This window comes from Felis catus, chromosome B2 (genome assembly GCF_018350175.1).
Source record: "Felis catus isolate Fca126 chromosome B2, F.catus_Fca126_mat1.0, whole genome shotgun sequence".
Taxonomy (NCBI): Eukaryota; Metazoa; Chordata; class Mammalia; order Carnivora; family Felidae; genus Felis; species Felis catus.
This window is the reverse complement of record NC_058372.1, coordinates 37,195,035-37,218,233: the sequence shown is the minus strand read 5'-3', so window position 1 is coordinate 37,218,233 and position 23,199 is coordinate 37,195,035. Positions and strand designations below refer to the sequence as shown.

At 40.4% G+C, this 23,199-nt stretch overlaps 1 protein-coding gene and 1 long non-coding RNA gene across 9 annotated transcripts in view; one reads left to right on the top strand and one right to left on the bottom strand.

Annotated features, from left to right (window-relative positions):
• DNAH8 (dynein axonemal heavy chain 8) overlaps window positions 1-23,199 on the bottom strand; it is a 330,151-nt gene that overhangs the window by 166,504 nt on the left and 140,448 nt on the right. For 7 of the 8 annotated variants that reach the window (XM_045057489.1, XM_045057486.1, XM_019830547.3 and 4 more), the window contains 12 exons: window positions 21,605-21,768; window positions 20,398-20,500; window positions 19,291-19,395; window positions 18,321-18,482; window positions 15,273-15,497; window positions 12,364-12,536; window positions 10,180-10,358; window positions 6,948-7,135; window positions 4,424-4,510; window positions 4,229-4,336; window positions 3,084-3,218; window positions 1,188-1,349 (listed from right to left, as the gene is read on the bottom strand). In XM_045057489.1, the coding sequence (XP_044913424.1) occupies window positions 1,188-1,349; window positions 3,084-3,218; window positions 4,229-4,336; window positions 4,424-4,510; window positions 6,948-7,135; window positions 10,180-10,358; window positions 12,364-12,536; window positions 15,273-15,497; window positions 18,321-18,482; window positions 19,291-19,395; window positions 20,398-20,500; window positions 21,605-21,768 (1,791 nt within the window). The remainder of the gene's footprint in view (window positions 1-1,187; window positions 1,350-3,083; window positions 3,219-4,228; window positions 4,337-4,423; window positions 4,511-6,947; window positions 7,136-10,179; window positions 10,359-12,363; window positions 12,537-15,272; window positions 15,498-18,320; window positions 18,483-19,290; window positions 19,396-20,397; window positions 20,501-21,604; window positions 21,769-23,199) is intronic. The other variant, XM_045057485.1, reaches the window with a different exon arrangement.
• On the top strand, window positions 7,000-13,885 carry LOC109499657. Its single transcript, XR_002157052.3, has 3 exons — window positions 7,000-7,138; window positions 11,429-11,567; window positions 13,570-13,885. It is a non-coding gene; the product is annotated as an uncharacterized LOC109499657 (long non-coding RNA).

Genomic DNA, 23,199 nt, shown 5'->3' with positions numbered 1-23,199 from the left:
GACTACCCATAACATTATATTCAAGAGTAACACTGTTGACACTGAGTAACAAGACAATATTCTAGTCCCCTACCCATTGAAATGACTACGATTTTATTACTCAGTATACTCAGTATGTATATCATACAGATTTGGGAAAGTTTCCCAGAAATTAAAAGAAGTGTTTAATGGTTTTCAATACATGGATGATAAAAAAATACTTAAACTTTTCCTCATATATTTCCCTGTAAAATTTGAATGTGTCTCATATACTTGCACTGCTTATTATCCGGCAAGTTAAAATAAGAATTGTTATTTTCCACATGCAGTTTTTAGCATTTTCCATAATTTCAGCTCCTTCATTTCCAAATGCCCTAGAAAATACCCCTTGAAACATCAGGCCCGTAGAGATTTCTTCCTGCATCTCTGCCAATCCTTCTTGCCTCTGCTGATCAACTGGTGGGTGGTTGACAAGGATGAAATGTAATGAGCAAAAAGATACCAAGAGACACAGGCAAAGGATTTAGATGTTAGGGTAGGCGTGAACTTTACCACACACAAAACAGAAGCAAAGTAACACTCCCAGATTCCTCGGGCTCCATGCCCATTGAAGGTACCCAGCTATGAGTGATATTGCCAGACTGACACAAGAAGCTTGTGAGATCATTCCATCTCCCCGGCTTTTTATATAACCTGTCACCCTCTCCTAACTGTTCTTGAGATTCTAGTTACCACCTGCCCTAATACCAGCTCTAGGTAGTAAATTACAGCTTGTTTCCTGCCAGGCAGGGTAATGCCATACTATCTCTCTGGGGCCAACACATCCTCCTGAGGACTCTTCTTGCAATGATGTGTTTTAACTTAGTTTCAGAGGTGCCAGGGTGGCTCAGTGGTTTAAGCGTCCAACTTCGGCTCAGGTCATGATCTCACAGTTTGTGAGTCTGAGCCCTGCGTTAGGCTCTGTGCTGACAGCTCGGGGCCTCGAGCCTGCTTCGGGTTCTGTCTGTCTGTCTGTCTCTCTCTCTCTCTCTCTCTCTCTCTCCCCCTCCCCCACTCACACTCTGTCTCTCTCTCTCTCTCTCAAAAATAACCATTAAAAAATTAATTTAGTTTCAGCATTTACATTAAGACTAATATCCTGAGTTCTTCTCTTCAAATGGCGATCTTTAACAACACACACTTAGCATAACAGATTAAAATTTCTTTACCTGCACAAGTTTGAGATTCCAGGGCGGGTGGTTAATCAAACCTTCTATCTGAACCTGGTTGGCCACTGCAGCTTGCAGCTCCGTGTACGTACTACTGTCCAGCTGCAGTCCTGGAAACAGGTCATTGATTAAGCTGAGGAACAGGGGTTCGTCTTCATCAACCTAAGATGGCAGAGAATAAATTTACTTCTTCAGTCAATAAATAATTACTGACCAGTTACGAAGCCCATGGCACCTACTATCACTGCATGCCCAGAAAATCATGTATTACTCTCCTAACCAGACTTGGGTCCTGTAGACCCAAGTCCTGAACACCACCACTGAATCCACATTACCTATAGCATCGTACCCAAAGCTCTTTGGCATTCAACATCCTCTACAATCTGCGGCTTCAAGGTTTGATCTCACTACTTTATCATGAATGTGCTGCTTGTCACAAACAGGTGTATACATTAACCTTAAAAATATGCAATTAGTAGTCCCAACCCCATGAAAATAGAACTATTAAAATTATATTTAATTATAAAATTAAAATTTCATTTAAACTGCCCGGCTCATCCAACATTGGCTGGAACACTCCATCAGAGCAGTGTTCTGCCATCCTTAATAAGCCGTAGGTTTCAGTCAACTGACCCTAATCCTCATTTGCTACGTCTTTAACGTCTCCATCACCCCATTCCCAGCTGCGGCCCCATCTGATTTCTCCTTATCCTCTGGGACTCTTCCGACACCTTCTGGAATTCTCTTGTAGCTGTTTCAAGAATACACTATTACCAAGGGAGGCGCTAAGGTGTACTAGAAGGGACAGAGGATTTGACATCAGAAAGTTTTGTGGATTTTTGTTCCAGCTTCTCAACTGACCATAATTGTGGCTGAGTCCTTCAAACTTGGTTCCCTCATAAGTAAGATGGCAATAAGCACACGAGCCATTCATATCCCACAGTGTTGCTGTGAGACTCAAACAACACAATACCCCTGAAAAAGCTTTGTAATACTAAAGAACTACACAGATGTTAGTTGTTAGTTTCTATAACTAGAACTGAGCTTCCTAAGAACCACTTCTTCCTCAACATTGTATTCCCAGGGCATTGACACAATATGTAACACATAAAAGCCCTTGAATAAATCCCACGCACGCCTGTCCGTCAGCTACTTCAAAGAACCTGGCTATAATTGTGACAAGCGTGAAAGCAGCAAGATAATTATTATCATCTTCATGGCAAACTTTCCGTGCACTTTTGGAAAACAGAAATGGTGTCGACGGCGGGGGAGAGACATAGCTGAAGTAAGTTCAGACGTGTTCTGAGAAAGCAAAAGTTCTCATAGTTTTCTGTGAATCCAAGAAACCTGTACTTTCATGTTTAGAATTTGTGTTACATTCTAAATAATAGTAGAAGACTGGACAAAGGGGCTCCTGGGTGGCTCAGTTGGTTGAGCGTCCAACTTCAGCTCAGGCCATGATCTCACAGTTCGTGAGTTTGAGCCCTGCACTAGGCTCTCTGCTGTCAGCACAGAGCCGGCTTCACATTCTCTATCCCCGTTACCCGCCCCCCCCACCTCTCTCCTGCTCATATTCTCTCTCTCTCTCAAAAATAAATAAAAATATTTTTTTAAAGACACAATTATAAAAAAACAAAAAAGAAGTCTGGACTGAAATTTGGGGGCCAGAACCCACCAATGGTTTTATGGTTCACAAGTGGTAAGAGCCCATGTTGGGTACACAAGGTCACAGACTTTTTGTCTTCTGGAAGCACAGGGCTAGCTTCACATACCCACTGTCCCTGTCGTTACTAATGCTCAGCTCCAGCTGAGCCAAACCCCCGCATTTCGGCTAAGTGGGGGAAAGGACAGGTGAGAATCTTGAAGGAGAAGCGAGTTCAGGGAAGGGAAGGATACCAGTTTGGAAAGGTTCATATCTCTCAGTCCTCTCATGACAGTGCTTAGTTCACTGTCTTCTGGTCTGGCTCTTTTTTGAGATCCGAGTGTCCTCAAGACAGATAGGATATTTCTCAACCCAAAGTCGTAATGAACCTAAGATGGGGGGAGAAAAGATTGTTTAATTGACCAATCCTAAATGCAGACCCACTGTATACACATAGGTGGATATGCTGATCTGTACACACTGCTGTGTGGAGGGGCTCAGCTTCAAAGTTCTATGAGCTCAAGTCTTTCACCTTTCCTTTGACTGCAGATTAGTTTTAAGTTTATGTATTTATTTTTGAGAGACAGAGGGCGTGCGCACAAGTTGGGTAGGAGCAGAGAGAGAGAGAGAGAGAGAGAGAGAGAGAGAGAGAGAGAGAGAGAATCCCAAGCAGGCTCCGCACTGTCAGTGCAGAGACTGACACGGGGCTCAAACTCTCAAACCATGAGATCTTGACCTGAGCAGAAGCCAGACACTTAACTGGCTGAGCTACCCAGATGCCTCACAGTAAACAGATTTAAATTTACCCTGTTGGTTACACACTCTGTGATTCCATGTCTATAACATTCTTGGAATAACAAAGTTATAGAGATGGAGGGAAAATAGGGGCTGCGAGGGGTTAGGGATTCGGAAGGGTGGTGGGTGTGGCTATGAAGGGGTAGCAGAGACAGAACAGTCCTGTTTGCTGATCGAGGTGGAGGCTACATGAATCTGCACGTGACATAATTGCACAGTACTACACACACACACACACACACACACACACTACACTACACTACATATGTGCACACATAACTGGCAAACTCTTAAACTCTGTGGATTGTACCCACATCTGTTTTCCGGTTTTGTCATTTATAATTGTACTGTTGTTACAAAATGTCAACCATGCAGAAGCAGGGTTCACAAGACCCCCTCTACCTTTCTTTGCAACTTCACTGAGACTCCATAATCATTTCAAACTAAAAAATTTTAAAAACACATACATACATAATTATAAATATATCTTAGAAAAGAGTTGGTATTTTTTTTAACTCACTGATTAACATCTATCAGGGTAAAACTGCCAAGTAAAAAAAAATCACGTTCTACAGCTAGGGAAAAGATTGATTTACAAAGTTACCTGTTTGGTAAGTTGCTCTTCGCAGAGTTTGTAAAGAACGTAAAACTTTTGAGCCAAGACGATGTTTTCAAGAAAACCACAGCTTGCAAGTTTAACTCGCATAATGATCTGAAAGTTAAGGTCATGAGATTTTTCAACAATTTAGAGAAAAACAAGAACATAAATCATATTATGCTTCCAAATCCCAGTGCCTACCTGTCTATCTGGAACCATCATAGCAACAGTTCTAAACTGAATTTTTAAGTTTTCTGGTAGTTCCTGGCGCCCAGCATACCCAGGGTTCTAAAAGTTAAAATTATTTTAAATTATTGATGTAATGTTCGTTTCATGAATACAAACACATTCAAATTCCTAGTTCATATTCTAAGGTGGTATTGAAAAACATTAGATTCATAAAACGTCCCTCCTGTCTCAAAAATATGTATTGGACTATCCATATTTTTTAAGGTCACATTACCCCCTCATGCATAATTTCCATTTCCATTATACTAACAAACTCATACACACACACACACACACACACACACACACACACACACACACTTCATGTAGCAAAAATTAAGCTTCTGTGTATCTACTGGTTAAGAAAATAGAAAAGAAAGATACATAAATACCAGGATAATTATGGTCTAACATAGGTTATTGAAAAAGGAAGAAAATTCAGGATTTCATATGGATCAGTTTACTTAGGTAATTCTTATTTTATCTTTTCCATTATTCTCCGTGGTCAGAATTATAGAGTTCTCTGGCTGATTTTAAAAAAAGAAAAAAAAAAACTCCATTGGAGTGAGGGGAAATAAAGATGGGAATGGTGGGGAAAATATTGAAAAGGACAAAAGTAGAAGAGGAAAGGAAGCTAGGGCCTCACGAATAGCAACAGGTTGAGTACATCAGACCCAACAGTTCCAGGGGAGAGGTTAGGGATTCAAAGACTAGTCAGGCAAAGAGGGGTTAGTTATTTTAGGAAAGTACATTAAGAAGCCTTCAGTCCCTAAGCATTTCGTGGGCACTGTCCATTGGCCAGATACCTTCCTCAGTCCTGGGAATACAGAAGTTACTAGCTGCCTCTCAATATTTCTTCTTTTCTCTTTTCTCAGTCACAGAACCCCAGTTGCAAACTGGGTGCATCACCACCCAGATAAAACACTACATTCCCTAGCCTGCCTTGCAGTTGGTGTGATTAAATTTGACACTGGAAGATGCAAAGGGGCACATAATACGATGCTTGTTTGAAGGGAGTTGATGCAATCAATTGGCTACAGCAAAACAGAGGTGCTTCTGTAGCATCTTGGGTTATAAAGGTGACTTGAAGATAAAAATCATGATGGTGCAGAAACATAGAAGGATCTTAAGAGAATAAATCTTTATGTGTTAAGCTACTATTTTTCATGTCTCAGTTATTTACAGTCTAATGTAATACTTAATTGATATTTCCAATATTATTCTTTTTTTTTAAATTTTTTTTTCAACGTTTATTTATTTTTGGGACAGAGAGAGACAGAGCATGAACGGGGGAGGGGCAGAGAGAGGGAGACACAGAATCGGAAACAGGCTCCAGGCTCTGAGCCATCAGCCCAGAGCCTGACGCGGGGCTCGAACTCACGGACCGCGAGATCGTGACCTGGCTGAAGTCGGATGCCCAACCAACTGCGCCACCCAGGCGCCCCCAATATTATTCTTAATCCAAGGGAAATGTTACTCTTCTTTTAAATTATTCTCCACCACAGTATCACACAATAAAACTTTTCAGCCCATTTACTGAGTTATAGTAACTAATCACTTCTGGATTATTATTATTTACTCCTGAGTGTTTTGCTTATGTGTTTGCTTATAATAAAGCTTATCAGAAAATTTCCTAATTTTACTTTCTATAATCTTTGTCCACTGAGACATTTAAAATTCAGATTACGTTGTGTTATCTTGCAACATAAAGATTTAACTATATAGAAAACATACAAAAACATTAAATAAAACTGGTTCAACATTAACATCACTTTTACAATTCACAGACTTTTCTACTTATTCATGTTTTTGGTTTTCTTTCTTTACTAAATGTATCACAACACATTGCCCTCAATCACATGGTAACTGAATTTGTTACAATTGTTACAGGTTTTTGGTGAATTACTTTGGCTATTTTAAATCATTTCCATCATCCTTTATTATGTGTCAGAGAAAAACCCAAGTGCAAAGGTTAAGTCGTTAGATTTTGACATTAGACAGACAATAACCTCTTTCTCTAACTGGCTACGTGACTTGAACAGGTTTTTAAATCTCTCTGAGCCTGAGATAACTCAGTTACAACACCACCATACAAATGAGGTACAGGACTACATTTGCCTGTTCTTTTGAAGTTAGGTGTGTTCATCAACCTACAATAGACATGCGACACGAGAGAGAAATAAATCTTTGAGGTTTTGAGCCACTGAGATTTGGGGATTGTTACTGTGGCTAGCCTGTCTGATATAATACAGAAAACATTTAGCCCAGCACCTTACACATAATAAGTGCTCACTAAACAGTAGCTCGTATTATCATTAACATTTTGCTATTTCATCTTCTCTCAAGGTTATTTTTACTACCAAAAAATCATATGACAAGAGGGAATAGCTCATGACCTCTGAATAGTCATTGATTTACTAATTAATATATGCTTTATTTCATTTAAGTCTATAAGCAATTAAACCAATAGAATTGCATTTAAAGACCACATTCTTACCATTGTTAGGAAAATTCCAAATTCTGGATTCAAATCAACACAATCACCATCAGAGAAAATGAACTGTTTTTTTCTCTCTTTTCTTGCTGTCAGAACAATATAAATCTGTTGGGCTGCCACTGATAATACAGGCAATTCTATTCTGTTAAACTCATCAAAACAGCCCCAAGAACCTGATTGTGCAAGACCTGGTATGAAAAAGGATTCATTTCAAAAGGTTTCTTTTGTAATACACCTTCTTGGTAGCAATCATTTCTCTAAAGTGCTCTCAAACAATTCTATCTAGAAATACAATTTATATAAAGTTTCATATCTGGCTGTTGACATATTTAATTCCAGTGATATAAAGGGGTTTAATTATTTGTACATCATCGTGAAAATAGGGCACTGCCAAAATGAAAGAATAGACACGTCATCACACCCAGGAATGCTGGAAGATGATAAAACCGGATTCAGTGGGGAAGGAGGCTGAAGGAGCCACGTTTGGGGAAACAGACAAAATAAGGCATGCCCTGTCTGCATCAGATTATTCTGTTTCTTTCTTGTTGCAGTGACAGATACAAGGGGATGCAGGGTGAGATAGAAAACGGTCAAAGGGATTTTTATTTATTCCCTTCAAAACTCAATACAAAGAAAGACTTCCATGTTATGAACATTACTCCTACCTAATCTCTTAAGGATGAAAACCTTCATTATCTTCAGCTGCATAAAATGTTCTTCTTTCTTTTATTACTGTCCCCCCCCCCCCCCGCCCCAGTTTTTCTTCTCTCTCCTTTGGGCGTTTCCATTATACAGATGTTGGAACTTTTATATGTATCCCTATTACCCTTAGGCTTTTCTGTCAAACCTCCCATTTCTTTCTCTTGTATTCAATGTATTTATTCTCTTGGCTAGACAGTTTAACTCAAAAGAGGTTTTTAATTTATTCACGTTTTCAATTTCATGTTATTCCAACTGTTACTTTGTTCATAGCAGCCTGTCTTTCTTCCATCACTTGTATGTTATAAATTATTGAATCCCTCTGAAGCTAATGATTTTATTTACTCTTTTCTTCTGTTTCCTCTATTAATCACTTTAGTGGTCTCTCGACTGTTTGGGGCGCCTCCCTCATTTCTTCAGATATTTTATGAGACTTTGTTACCTTTGTATTGTTATCTCTGTATCTTTGTATCTCTATGTTTCCTTATCTCAGATGCCAATCTCTGTTTGTAGGACCTCTGCCGGTGATTTGGAGGAAGGAACTGGAGAGGCATGAGAGCTTCCCCTCCGGGTCTGGGGCTCGCAGCCTGTCCTGGGTGGGCGGTTTGCCTCTCTGACACGAGCCCCCGTCTGAGGTTTATCTGTGACAGGACTCCCGCTTCAGAGAGCTGTGCAACATCGTTTATGCAAAGGAAGCACCGGAGCCAGCCACTTCCTTTTCTTTTTTCTCTGTCATCTCCTATCATTTTGTGGCACTCTAGGATTTACCTTGTGCTCTGTTGGCTGCTCTCAACCATCCCCAACCTTCAAGCTGGGAGTGATCCACAGAAGAACCCTTCTCTTTGATCAGGACATGATTTTCAGGGCTCAAAAATGTTTAACAGGCAACTATAAAGAATAATATAATGTATACCCAAGCACCTACCTATCAAATCTTAACAATTTGCTTCAGATTTCATTCTAAAGAATAATATATTAGAACCACAGTTCACATCCATGTATGGTTCTTTGGATTCACACTCCCTCCTTCTCCAGAGGGAACCTCTGTCCTGAATTTGATGCCAGTGGTTCCAGGTGTGCTTTAAACTACTGCTCGTGGGCGCCTGGGTGGCTCAGTCAGTTAAGTGTCTGACTTCGGCTCAGGTCATGATCTCATGGTCCGTGGGTTCGAGCCCCACGTTGGGCTCTGTGCTGACAGCTCAGAGCCTGGACCCCGCTTCGGATTCTGTGTCTCCTTTTCTCTCTGCCCCTCCCACACTCACACTCTCTCTCTCTCTCTCTCAAAAATAAATAAACATTTTTAAAAAACCTTTAAAAAATAAACTACTGCTCACTTGCATATATTCATGGACACTATATATTTTGTGTATTCAAGATTTATATGTATCTATCTACATGTATAGGTCTATAAAATACTGTATATATCTTCCTGAAACTTGATTTATTTGGTCAGTATTATTTTTCTGAGATTTATCTAAGCAAATACACATAGATCTAATCCACTATTTTTTAATGTTTTATTTATGTTTGTTTATTTCTGGAGGCTCCTCAAAAAATTAAAAATAGAACGACCCTATGACCTAGAAATAGCATGTTTTATTTATTTTTGGGAGAGCATGAGTGTGGGAGAGGAAGAGAGAGAGGGGGACAGAGGATCCAAAGCAGGCTCTGCTCTGTCAGCACAGAGCCCAATGTAGGGCTTGAACTCACAAACCGTGAGGTCATGCCCTGAGCCAAAGTTGGATGCTCAATGGACTAAGCCACCCAGGTGTCCCCAGAAGTTTTTAATTTAGAGTAAGCAATGTATCAATCTTTCCTTTATGGCTTGTGATTTTTGTATTAAAAATCCCTTTCTCTGAGAACAAAGATATTTTCATTTATTACCTTCTAAAAACCATATGGTTTTGCTGACCACATTCAGGTGCTTAATTCCCAGAACTGATTTTTATATATGGTGTAGGCATCCAGTTTTTATATATGTAGGGATCCGATTTCCTTTGTTAAATACTAATCATCTCTTGCCCCAGGATGATTCATTGTAAAGTCTATCCCTTCATCACTGATTTACAATACCACCTTTGCCATACGTCAAGTGTCCTTGGCCCATTTCTGCATTCTCTATTATATTCCACTGGTCTATTTATCAATCTCGGCTCTGAGTTATGCTCTAAATGAGATCTTTCATTTCAGCAGGATCTAATGCAGGAAGGGGGAACCGCATGTGTCATGGGTTTGCTATCTTGATCTTATCCCCTCCACCATTGTTTCAGGCAATAACAAATTGATTTGATTTTCACAATCTAATACACATTCAACTCATGGACTAGAGTGCCAGCAACAGTATTGAACCGTATGAAACTGACGATATCCAGCCATTCTTCACCCAGAAAAAAGAATGGCAGTATTACATGCATCAACCTATACTAATTTCGGTTACATGGGATAATATCACTTTAGGTTTTATCAGAAAATAATGTTAAAGTGCAATAAAAATACATTCACCAAAAGTAATTTAACTGTGTTTGACACTTACCTTTAAAAATCCTTCCGAGCCCTCTGAAATCCATTTGATCTGAGCAGTTAAACACAACCACATATTTTCCCAAACACCTTCCCATGTCTTTCGTGGTTTCTGTTTTGCCAGTGCCCGCGGGTCCTGCCGGAGCTCCTCCCATGTTCATTCCCAAAGCCTGGGCTAAAGTGATATAGCACCTGCAGACGTGAATCAGATAAAGCACCATGAGTACGGGATAACACATTGTTACAGTAGGCACAAGTCAAAGTCGAATGTGACTGGAATGGGCCTATTTATTTTAGAATTTGAGCCCCCCACTTAAAAGAGTCAACCAAACAAGGCTGGAGTACTTGATATCCATTAAAAGTAGTGCAGTGATTACAAACATTTTTTAGGACAGGGGTGCCTGGGTAGCTCAGTCAGTTAAGCATCTGACTCCAGCTCACGACATGATCTCACGGTTCGTGGGGCTCTGTGCTAACAGTTCAGAGCCTGGAGCCTGCTTGGGATTCTGTGTCTCCTTCTCTCTCTGCCCCTCCCCCACTTGTGCTCTCTGTCTCTCAAAAATAAATAAATGTTAAAAAAATTTTTTTAAACATTTCTTGGGACAAACTTTCCTTTTTTATTACTTTATTTATTTTGAGAGAGACAGAAAGAGCGTGTGTGCATGCATGAGTGGGGGAGGGGCAGAAAGAGAGAAAGGGAGGGAGAGAGAGAATCCCAAGTGGGTTCCATGTTGTCAGTGCAGAGCCCAGCCCAATGTGGGGCTTGTGATCCCATGAACTGTGAGATCATGGCCTGAGCCAAAATCAAGAGTCGGCCACTTAACTGACTGAGCTACCCAGGCACCCCTGAGACAAACTTTTTAAACTCCTCAACCCTGACTTAAAATCTTCAGGCCTGGGGTACCTGGATGGCCCAGTTCATTAAGCTTCCAACTTCAGCTCAGGTCATGATCTCACGGTGCCTGAGTTTGAGCCTTGCATCAGGCTCTGTACTGACGATGCTTGGGATTCTCTCTCTCTCTCCCTTTCTCTGCCCCTTCCACACTCGTGTGCTCTCTCTCTCTCTCTGTCTCTCAAAATAAATAAATAAACTTAAAAAAAAAAACTTTTAGGCCTTCCTTCTACTGTGGTCAGGATAGATCGTGAGGCAGAGGACCAAACAAGCAGTGCTATACTGGTGGATATTGAACAACTCCAGGAAAAAAATAAATCAATCTGATTCTCATGTTTCCTGATTTCTGTGGTCCAAATACTTCCACCAGGGCCAATGACAAGCTACCAATGTGATCCCACAAACTTGGGAAGAGATGCACACAGTTGACTCTCACAAGCTGGTACAAGCCAACTCCAGCACACCGTGGCAAATAAATCATCTTACTACGAAATGTTTCACTCGTTTAGGTAAGTGTAAAGAATGATATAATGAATCTACTTGTATCTATGATTCAGCTTCAGTTATATTTGTTCCAGATCTAAGTAAAATTGAGTGGAGCTTGGTGGAAGAGGAAACACATTGACAAGTTTATGCTACAAGGGCACTGGGCATATAAAAGGGGGTTGGATGAATCAAGAGGACAGTAAAGATGTAATCTGTGTCATAATCATGCAGCCCTATTTAAAGTAACCGCAGAATTAACTGTTCTATGACCCAAGTCAATTCTACAAATACTGATTGGGTATCTTCTTTTTTTTTTTATTTTTTAATGTTTATTTATTCTTGAGAGAGAGAGTGGGGGGGGGGGGGGGCACAAGCAGAGGAGGGCCAGAGACAGGGAGACACAGAATCCGAAGCAGGTTCCAGGCTCCTAGCTGTCAGCACAGAGCCTGATGGCGGGCTTGAACTCAGGAGCTGTGAGATCATGACCTGAGTCGAAGTCAGATGCTTAACCAACTGAGCCCCCCAGGCGACCCCTTATTGAGCATGTTCTATGCACAGCGTATTGAACTGGGTGGCTCAGTCAGTTAAGCATCAGACTCTTGGTCATGATCTCACGGTTCATGAGTTTGAACCCCACATTGGGCTCTGAACTGACAGCGTGGAGCCTGCTTGGGATTCTGTCTCTCCCTCTCTCTCTCTGCCCCTCCCCTCTTCATGTTCTCTCTCTCTCTCTCTCTCTCTCTCTCTCTCTCTCTCTCTCAAAATAAATAAACATTAAAAAGAATTTTTTTAATGGAATAACAAAAACTCAGTTCCTACCTATCTGTTAATGGAGTGATAACAAGACGATCAGTGCATCCCAGAAATTCATTTTGGTAAATAAAATCCACATCTGTAATAGACACTACAGTTTGATCCAAGTCTTCCTTAAAATAAAATCTACTCTGTTTTAGCCATTCAAAATCAGTAACTGATTTGATATGCATTTTTACCTTAAAAACATGAAATACAAAGAGATTACAGACTGAATTGCAATAGCACAAAACACAAGCATGTAAGCAGTTTTTATTCACTCATTCACGAACTGGTTCATTTATTTAACATATATCTATAGAGTCCCTCCTTAGGCCCGACAGTGTGCTCGGTGAACAAAGACAGACAATGGTTCTTGTCTTCTGAAGCTGATCAAAAAAAGACAAAAGACAAACAGATAAACAAATAATTGGAATAAAATATGAAAAGAAATTCAGGGTTCATGGAAATATGTAGCAAGAGGACCTAACGTAGTCTAGGGAAGGCTGAGAGGGATACTTGGAGAAAGAAATATTCAAACTAAAACCTGGAAAAATAGTGGGAATCACTAAGGGAAATAAAATGAAAGCAAATTTTAAAAAAGAGGGCACAATGTTTTAGGCAAAGACCCAGGAGACCTGGTTGCATGTTCAAGGAACTCAAAGAAGTTCAGCACAGCTGAGGCATCCAGGAGTCTTGAGACAGAGAAAGAGTTGAGGCTTCATGGGACATGGAAACAGGGTTGGGCAGTGTTCTCATGGCAAAGGGAAGCCACTGAGGGGATTAAGCAGGAAGATACACAGTCATATATGCACAAGTGCCTTCCTCCACCAGCACTGTGGCCAAACCAACCAACCTGCCGGATCATCAGTCTACCCCTATGGGCACGAGGTACTGGGCTCCCCACAGCCATACATGCAAGTGATAGAAACCAGGGAAGCACATTTAGGAATAACATCCTGCCACAACCACGTTCTCAGGTGCTTCATGATTTTCCATGGACCACCTTGGAGAAAACTTGGTCCTGCCCACTCAGGAGAATCAACACGGGAAAGAGGCAAATGATCCCCTTCACTGCTCTTAAACTCGGTCCCTCTTCCAGGTCATTTGGCTTCACCTTTGGCAACCCTGCAATGTACCTGATCTCCAACTAATCAAGTCTCCACCCTATTTAACAGTCTTGCTTTTTGTCATTGTTTCATTGTTTGTGATGACCTTGCTTTCCCCCTGCAGCTAAGAATTCTGGCTTCCAGCAGAAATCACAGTTTGGATTCATCACCTTAAAGTGCAACTGTCAGGTGACATGATCCAGTGCCATCCCTGGGGACTCTGCTCCCCAACACAGGACCTGCAGCCATGGAGAGGCCATCAACTAACTAGCTAGTCTCAGTAATCCATGAAGATGGTGAGGAGGCAACAGAAGATGAAGAAGAAAGAATAGCTACTATTTGTTGAGTTCTTACCATATACCAGGCTGTTCTAAGCATCACACACAGAAAAATAAAATGCAAACATGCTGGCCATGAGATCTCATTTTACTTGGGATGCAGAGGGACCATGAGTTCAACAGTAGTTAAGACAAAAAGAAAACAGTTTCGTGGCTTTAACTGTGTATGGGTTTTTTTCTTTTTAAAACTCCATTCTGCATGTAAAGTAAAACTTTGCTCAGCACTTAAATTTAAAAGAAATTTCTTCCATGGGATTTCAGCTTTAAGAGTCCGTGAGGGATGTACAGACAACACCCTAAATGGCACGCCTTTAGCAGATAAAGTAATGGATTCCATAGGAGTTCTTGAGGTGGACTTCAAATAAACAAAGTCAAAGTGTGACAGTAACTGCAATTTGGTGAAAGCAAATCTGTAGAAGGCCAAAGAAATATGGTCTGAGTATGCAGCTCTCTGATGATTAGCTTGACTGGAAGATCCAGAGACAAACCCTAGAGCAGTGTTTGGTCAACTTTAACATGCATATCAATCACCTGGGAATTTTGAAATGCAGATTCTGATTAAGTAGAGGGTGGGGCGGGGGAGGGGACTGGAGATTCTGCTTTTCTAACCAGCTCACAGGAGATCTAATGCAACTGGTTGGTATATAATACTTTTGAGAAGCGAGGGTCTAGATTCCAGGGGAATAAACGGACTGCATGTCCTTCTCAGCCTTCCATAAATATTACCTATCTGATCAGAACTTTTGACACAAGTTTGAAACAAGTAGTCTGTGATCATATTGTGTAAAAAAAAAAAAACCCAAGTTGCATGAATTACACGTCTCTGGTGAAGAAAAAAGATACCTTTAAGATGAATCAAATCAAATCAAATAAAGCAACAGTAGTTAAAGACAAAGATAGTCAAATGGCGGTATATCAAATGGTGGCACGTAGGCCCCTACCCTACAATGATAACCACTGCTTTCGGAGAACTTTGTCTCGCTCAAGGCCGCTGGTTAGAGTCCTGTTTCTGAAGGGAATTCAAATACCACCCCACCTACTCTTACCCTACAGAACCTTGTCCACATCAAGCCCATGATGCCCTGTGGGACACTGTTAATCAGACAAATATCCATGAAACTTTTCTGAAGCTTGATTCTCTTTGATCAAGACTTCTTTCTTAATGGAGCAAATGATTCATGACAAATCCTACCTAAATTGTATCATGCCCCTGGTTATTTGGTGTAACAGAACGAGTAGTTAGTTCACCTCACATCAGTTGGTTCCAGACTTTCACAATGCCAAATGTGAGTATACACATAAGGTTGTTTAAACCACAAATATACATATTTGTCGACATGGTATATAGAAAGACAGTTGTGGAAAAAGACCAAGTAGATGGAAAGTTCACACAAGTTAGGGAATATATATAATACTAATTATTCATTATTAGGAGCACTGAACTATTAATAAGTACACTGAGTCACTTTAAAAAACAAAGATACTTTACCAAGTCATCAAAAATATCTCTCTGGTGCACATGGATGGTTATCAGAGTTTCAAACTTCACTCTGTCAAACTTGGTTAGGTCATGTGTTGTCTGACTGATGAGAATATTCAGAATATCCAAAAATTTCTGATTGGTCACCTGCATGATTTTCCTGTCATCTTTTGCATTATGTAAAGCCTCTTCTGAATCATGTGTCCACAACATCTGAATTCCCAGAAGCCCCACCTATGCATCCATAGGAAAAATAATAAGTAAATTTGCCAAATATTCAAAGCACATCTGCAATAAAATTTGGTGGTCAGTCGTCCATAGGAAGGCAAACGAGGTTTTACTCATTTTAAACTAAAAAGAGACATGAATTTCTCCACTCCCAAAAGGGGAGAAATAAACACTCCAAGTTCCAACTATTGATATTTAATTATTTTAATGCAGAGAGATAAGTAATAATTAAAACAATGGCTACCATATATGAAGCTGTATATGTTTTATGAAGGATGCTTAGCAAATTTTTCTATAGAGGGCCCGAGACCACCCAATAGCTCCTATGATCATTTTTCTTTCTCAAGAAAAGCAAACAGAATTTCTAGACTTGTTGTTGTGTATTTTTCTTTAGCAGGGTTTCCCAAAGGTCTCTTTGCAATTTCTAGAAACGGTATGCTGACTCTCTCCTTTCCTGATCTATCTAATCTATCTAATCTTTCTTTCTTTCTTTCTTTCTTTCTTTCTTTCTTTCTTTCTTTCTTTCTTTCTTTCTTTCTTTCTTTCTTTCCTGATCTATCATCTATAACTTTACCTAAATTGACTTCTTTCTATATATATTTATCTAAAGGAGAGAGAGAGAGAGAATGAGAAGGGGGGAAGTTTATTCTTTTTCTCCTGATGAGGGCATAAGAAAATTGTGACTATCACCTTGCCTACAATCTCCACCCCAGGAAAGGTGTAAAATTGTCAAAACAAACATGCCCTCCTTGCTGCAACAGGTGTCCCTTTAGGAGCTTTTGTTCATCTGCAGAGTCAAGCCACAGATCCGAGATCATTTGGACCAAAGGGAACCCCACATCTGGCGGAGGACTGGGAGCAGAGTGAGCGGCATGTGGACACTGTTGGGCATGGCATTCAGTGTGGGTAAGGCAGGAATAAAACCCTTTCCTTATCCCCGCCTCCTCAAGACTTCAAAATGCTTTCTGCCAAAAGCAGCGGCCAACCCTGCGGTCTGCAGGTAAAGATAAATGAAGGCCCCCCGGGTGAGGTGAGCAACCCGACGTAGAGGAAATACCCCATGTCAGGAAGTTCCCAGCAACAAGACAGTTCTGACTCTGGCAGCAGCAGAAGATGGCATGAGACAGGAAAAGCAAAAAACAAACCAAAAACCCACAGTGTAAGGCTGTGAGATTTAAAGACACAGACCCGCAACCTCTGAGAAATCACTGCTTAGTGGTAGATTCTAAAAACTAATCTTTAAAATGACTATCCTGAGTCACCTAGAAAAGCTTAAATTACGGTTTGTACTCAGTTTAAGAAGGCAGAAGATTTCATGGTGAAAACTGGAGGATGTCTCATTAAAATAAAAACAAAACAAGAATGCTCATTCTCCTCAACGTCACTCGCTGCCTGTCAGAAGCACGTTAAAACTGCTAGAAGGGAATACACTAATGTATGAAATCATCGTTTGCAGCTGGTAGAAACAAGCAATGTATATATTGAATAAATATTATGGGTAGAATGTACATTGGATGAATATATATCTTCATTACTCTTGAAAGCATTTTTTCCAAATAACTGAAATTTGCCCATTACGTTAAGATTTTAACCTAAAATTGTTTAAAATGTCACCTTTTAGAGCTAGTCAACTTTCCTGCTGTATCCTGTTCAACATCACTCCCACTCTGACCTTGCTTTCAGTTTTCCACATGGTGCTAGCTTCTCTGTCTAATCTAGACTGAGTCTCTCCTTCAGATTATACAAGCTTTCCTGGGAGAGAGAAAGCGTGCCGATTTGGTCTAAGGGGCTATCTTTCTCACTTTATCAAATAAAGTATTTTATAAAGCTTCATCACAAAGCTAATAAAGCTGATAAGAATATAAAATTTGCCAAGGATACTGCACGATACAAAAATATTAAATACAATATCAACATATTCTCTCCAGTAAAGGTTGTTCTATAGCCGTACTTGTGTCATTTGAATAAATAATTTCCTATCATTTCAGCCCTCTCCGCTGTGTGTGCATTAAGTCGGGACTTGGAGGTCGGCCGCGAGGAGCGGTTGGAGAAGAAGTATAGTTAGGGTCAAAACTGCGTGTATTTTCCTTGGATATCTCTTGCTTCCTATCCCACACTCTCTCTGACCCAGATCACAAAGCATCACTTTTCATTTATTTTGGCTGAAATCTAAATGAAACTGTTGGCTCTTCCTTTTCTGTATTCAGTTTTAATAACACGTGGCACAGTAGGGTGCATTCCTAAAAGCCACTGGACATGAGAGCTGTTCAAGAGAACACCTGCTCAAACGCCAGCCTCTTGAAGGTCCGCTCCTGTTAGGAAGCTAGCTGTATGACAAGGCCTCCTTTAACAGATTATGACAATTTGTAATCACTGGAAGGGAGAAAAAAAAATGCAAGATGGATTTTGTTTCAGGACAAGATATGCTCGTTCTTATCTATATCCATATTTCTATCTATATGCGTATCTATATCTATCCATACATACTACATGGAAAATATGCCACCAAATGCATACACAGAGGGGTACAGATAGGTGTCTTTTATGTACAGATGTGTGTGCTTTGTATAGGAGATGAAATTTTCCATTTGTGAGTTTAGTTTTAGTGTTATCCTTAGTGATCAAAGAACAGTGGCAAATCCTCTTCCAGCGAATGGGATGAGATGGCCTACAATAATGTAGGTGGACAAGCAGGTGGTTGGCAGTGGGGGGTGGAAAGGCCTCCCCAGCTAGTTCAAAGCTACCAACAGCTGCTACACCATCAAGGCCAACTGCTTCCTGTGTATCTTTCCCCCTTATTTCCATTATGTAAACATTATATATTCTCACCTGTGCTGGAAAGTGATTGAGAAAAGGTAAGAGTTGAAATCCTGAATCGCTGATTTGGTAGAATGCAGACCTGATTATATTATGCAGTGACGACATCTGCATTTTTAACAAATCCATAAGCCAAATCTCTACAGGACCTTTGGCCATAACAGGATTATCCAACTAAAAAGACACATTACAGATATATTACAAATTGATAATAATTTCCTATTTTTACCAATGTCACACTTCACTTGATAAATCACAGTACCTCAACACAAAGCAAATAATTTTACACAAAATATTTAAGACATGAGAAAAACCAACTAATACTGTAGGTGGAAGAAAATGGTCTGGTCTAAAGTTTTCATTGTAGGGGTGCCTGGGTGGCTCAGTCAGTTGAGCATCAGATTCTTGATTTCGGCTCAGATCATGATCCCAGGGTTGTGGGATCGAGCCCCATATCAGGCTCCGTGCTGAGTGTGGAACCTGCTTAGGATTCTTTCTCTCTCCCTCTGCCCCTCTCCCCCACTCACGCTCTCTCTCTAAAATACAAAATTAGGGGCGCCTGGGTGGCTCAGTCGGTTGAGCGTCCGACTTTGGCTCAGGTCATGATCTCACAGCTCGTGAGTTCGAGCCCCATGTCAGGCTCTGTGCTGACAGCTCGGAGCCCTGGAGCCTGCTTCAGATTCTGTGCCTCCCTCTCTCTGCCCCAACCCACTTGCATTCTGTCTCTATCTCTCTCAAAAATAAATAAACATTTAAAAAAATTGGTTTTTTAATACAAAATGAATAATTAATTAATGATAGAACAAGACTCAGAGAAGTCAGTGACTTACCCAGACTTGTTTGCAACCAAGCCAGGGCGAGAGAACTAGAACCCAGGCCCACCCCTTCCCCACTCTCTGTTTTTCACAGGAGAATTGCAATCTCCTCGACCTACATTTTTAAAGAAATCCTAGTAAGAAAACTTTAACCCAAGTTAAATTACAATAATTTTTTCTCCTTCTCTTGATATGACGGCCAGGATACGATCGTAGTCTTTCGCATGAAACGTCACCTCGTTTATGTTGTCGGATACTGCAGGGAGATGTGGCTGTAAGAAGCACAAGACAGAGCCAGAACAACACACGTGAGGCTAAACACAAAAGCCACTGAGATGTTTTTAAAAACCTTAGTATGTGTTTTCTTTGTAAGAGATTAAGAATTCACTTCATCGTGCCAACGAAGACAGAAACAAACACACACAACACGGCTTTGGCGGCTGATTGACTTCGAGACCCGCTTTTAAAAATCCAGCCCTACAGCATGTTTCCTGCAAATGCCCTTGTTCCACTAGGTTGGTTGGACTAAGACTGTGACCTTCCTCCACATGGAGACTGAACCATGTGGTCCCCGCCTCCTTCCCTCCCACAGACAGCTCTGTCCTGCCTGTCTCTTGGCTCTCCCTCTGCCTTCCACAGCTTTTACTTCCCTCCTTTCTCTTCTCATCCCCACAGCTCCCTAGAAACCACCAAGGAAGTCCCTAGTAGTGGCCTCCCAGATTGCCAAACTTGGCAAGGCTCTGGGATAGGGGTGTTTCAGTGCCTCCCATATCCAGTTTTTCGTAGTTTCTCTCTGCCTCCTGGAAGTAACTGCCCTTGGATATGGCTAAAAGCACTTGAGAAGCACTTGGATATGGACAATGCCAAACCACAATCCCTACTTGATCTGAGAATATTTAGACTACAATACAAAAATGAATTACATTTAGTGAGCACATACTGTGTGTCAGCTACATTCCAGTGCGTGATCTCATGTAATCCTAATGACAATCCTATGAAGCGGAAACCATTAATATCCCTATTTTACAGATGAGGAAACTGAGGCACAGGAAAATTAAGAAGCTGGCTAAGGTCACTCAGCTGGTGAGTTGCATAATCAGTGACTCTTGCTTCAGGTTGATGAGTTCAGAACACACAGAAACTAGGACATTTAATACTTAACATAATCTTTAATACTCTCCTCCCTGTGCTATTAAATTTCTAACTTCATTTTTGTTATTAATTATGTATGCTGTGTAAAAAAGCAATTTAGGTAATAGATATTAAGATTATACCTGTATGGTGTGGGAATCACTGGCTTGTCCCAGAATTTCCAGGAGAACTGGATCGGACACAAAGAAGAATCTTGGAAACAGTAATCTCTTCTTCTCCAAATACCTGTAAATAAAGTCATGTTACCAAATGGCTTTTCCTGAATTAATAATTTTTGGGTTTTTAGCCAAGACACAATCCCTAACATCTTCAGTAAGATAACAGCAAACATCTATAGTCATTTCCCATTTGCCTCTGAAATGTTTGGTTAGAACCAAAGTCCATGGTCTGTCACGAGTGGCACTTGGGAAAGCAAGACAGGGATTCAGAGCAAGACCTACGGTCTTCTTCCTCAAGAGCCCTCCTGTGACCTTTCTAGGAGTATCGCGAACTTCATGGTTTAAACCCATGATGAACACATGATTATCTCCAAACCTGGACACTGCAAGAGTTAAAGGGGGAACAACTAACCATGAAGTCAGGACAGGGGCATAAACTTGGAGAAACTAAGATATACTACAACTCTATTTCAAGCAGAAATTGAGAATGAACTGTCCTTTAAGGAAATTATCTGTAAATTTGTCTGGTTCTCTTCGTGCACATCTATATTCCATGACTGTAGTGGGTTGAATGGCAGATCCTCAGAAGACAGGCCCACATCCTATTCCCTGGAACCAGTGGATGTGGCCTCATTGGGAAAAAGGGTCTTTGTAGATGTATTGAAGTTAAGCATTTCAAGAAGAGACAATCGTGGATTATCCACAGGAGTCCTAAATCCAATTACAAGAGTCCTCATAAGACACACACAGGAAAAAGAGGGGAAGGCAGAGAGGTTTGAGTCATGTGGCCGCAAGCCAAGGAACTCCTAGAGGCACCAGAAGCTCCAAGAGGCAAGGAAACATTCTCCCTCAGCACCTTCAGAAGGTGCTGGCTGACACTGATTTCAGATTTCTTGCCTCCCGAAATGTGAGAAAATAGGTGTGTGATGTTTTAACGCCCAGTTGGTGGGCATTTGTCACAGCAGCCCTATAAAACTAATCCAATGCCTTAACTCATGGACCCCCAAATTGATGGTGTCTTGTTTTGCAGAAAAATTAAGGCTATGTTAAATTCCTGCAGCCACTTCAGCCATCCCTACCAAACCAGAAATGCCATCAGTTTTATTTACTTGTTTGGGATAAAATGCCATCACATATAAAATGATAGGAAACTTAAAACTGCGGCTCCTACCCCGTGAGTGACTTCTGACATACTTCCAACTGTTCATGCAAATGAGGTAAAAGTTGCCCCATGGTTTCATCTCCAACACAGCAACTGATCACATTGGGGTTCTCATGAGCTCGCTGCATTATCTTTATCCATGACTTGTCAATATTCTGAAAACGCTTGGCTTCCTAAAAACAGTCAGTGAAAATGAGCATTTGAATAAAAGCAAAGTCTTCGCTTTGGAATAGCCTCTAGTTCCTCAGACCCGCTTCTATTAGTCCTCAGTCTACATAATTTAAAGGAGCATTTTTTTTTCACCTCAATTAATTCTGAAAAACAAAAGCCCAGAGTCATAAAACTGCTTATTGAAATACTGCTTTGTCACAATGGGGCTTATCACTTATTTGTTTTCTTACATTTAATACATTTTCAAAATGCCACACGATTAATTTACAGAGCTATCGACTTAAAGCTCAAATCTAGTCTTCCAGCACCCCAGGTGCTTGGTTTGATGAGCAAACTAAAGAAGCATGGCAATAACTTGATCTCAAGATCTTTTGAATAATTACAGCTCAAAAGGACCCGGGGGAGGGGGGGGGGGCAGAAAAAAAGAAAGCAAAAACCCAAAACAAAGCTTCATTTACATTTTTGCTAATGAAATTTTTCTATTTACTATGGATGATATTAAGCTTTGCATTCAATTGCAAAAACGCCTCTAGGAATGGCATAATCTTGCCTTTTTAAAAACTTTTAAAGGTATCTTTTAAAACACTGCAACTTTCTGGTTAAGAAAGAAAAGAATTATGTTTAAAACAATGTTACAATGAGAAATGAGCTATTTTTGAAACCCTTTTAACCTTGATTTTTAATTTATATAGAGCCTATAGTTATGGAAATTTAGGAAGAGCAGGCTTAATTTTATAAGAGGGATTCTACCTTCATAGAATATATCTATTAATAAGTTTACTTATTTCAAAGGCCGCAGAGTAAAGCTGTTTTAAAGATTTTGTCAAGGGCTCAGAAAGCTAAATTTCCTTGCCCCGTGGTATGTGTCTGATCTACTATTAGTCGACTTAATGATAGTTAATTTGTGTTTATGCAATACAGATTAATTTTATTTCTACTCTCAGAGGAATACTATAAAGTCACCTCTTGGAGGAGATGAACTACTATAATCCAACAGTACCATATTTGAGGGGTGCCTGGGTGGCTAAGTCGGTTAAACTCTTGGTTTCAGCTCAGGTGATGATCTCACAGTTTGTGGGTTTGAGCCTTACATCAGGCTCGGTGCTGACAGCATGGGGTCTGCTTGGGATTCTGTCTCCCTCTTTCTCTCTTCCTCTCCTGCTCTCTCTCCCTCTCTCTCTTTCTCTCAAAAATAAATAAATAAACATTAAAAAAAAATTTAAATGTAGTAGTACCATATTGAAGGTACCTGATATCCTCAGATAACCTGGGGATTTGAAAATAAGTGATTTTCTTTTTTTCTTTTAATGTAAATAAAAAATCAGCACATTTTGAAAACTTATTTTGTAAAGGGGCCAGACAGTAAATGTTTTACTTTGCAGGCCATATAGTCTCTGTTACAACTACTGAACTCTCCTGTTGCAATGCTAGAG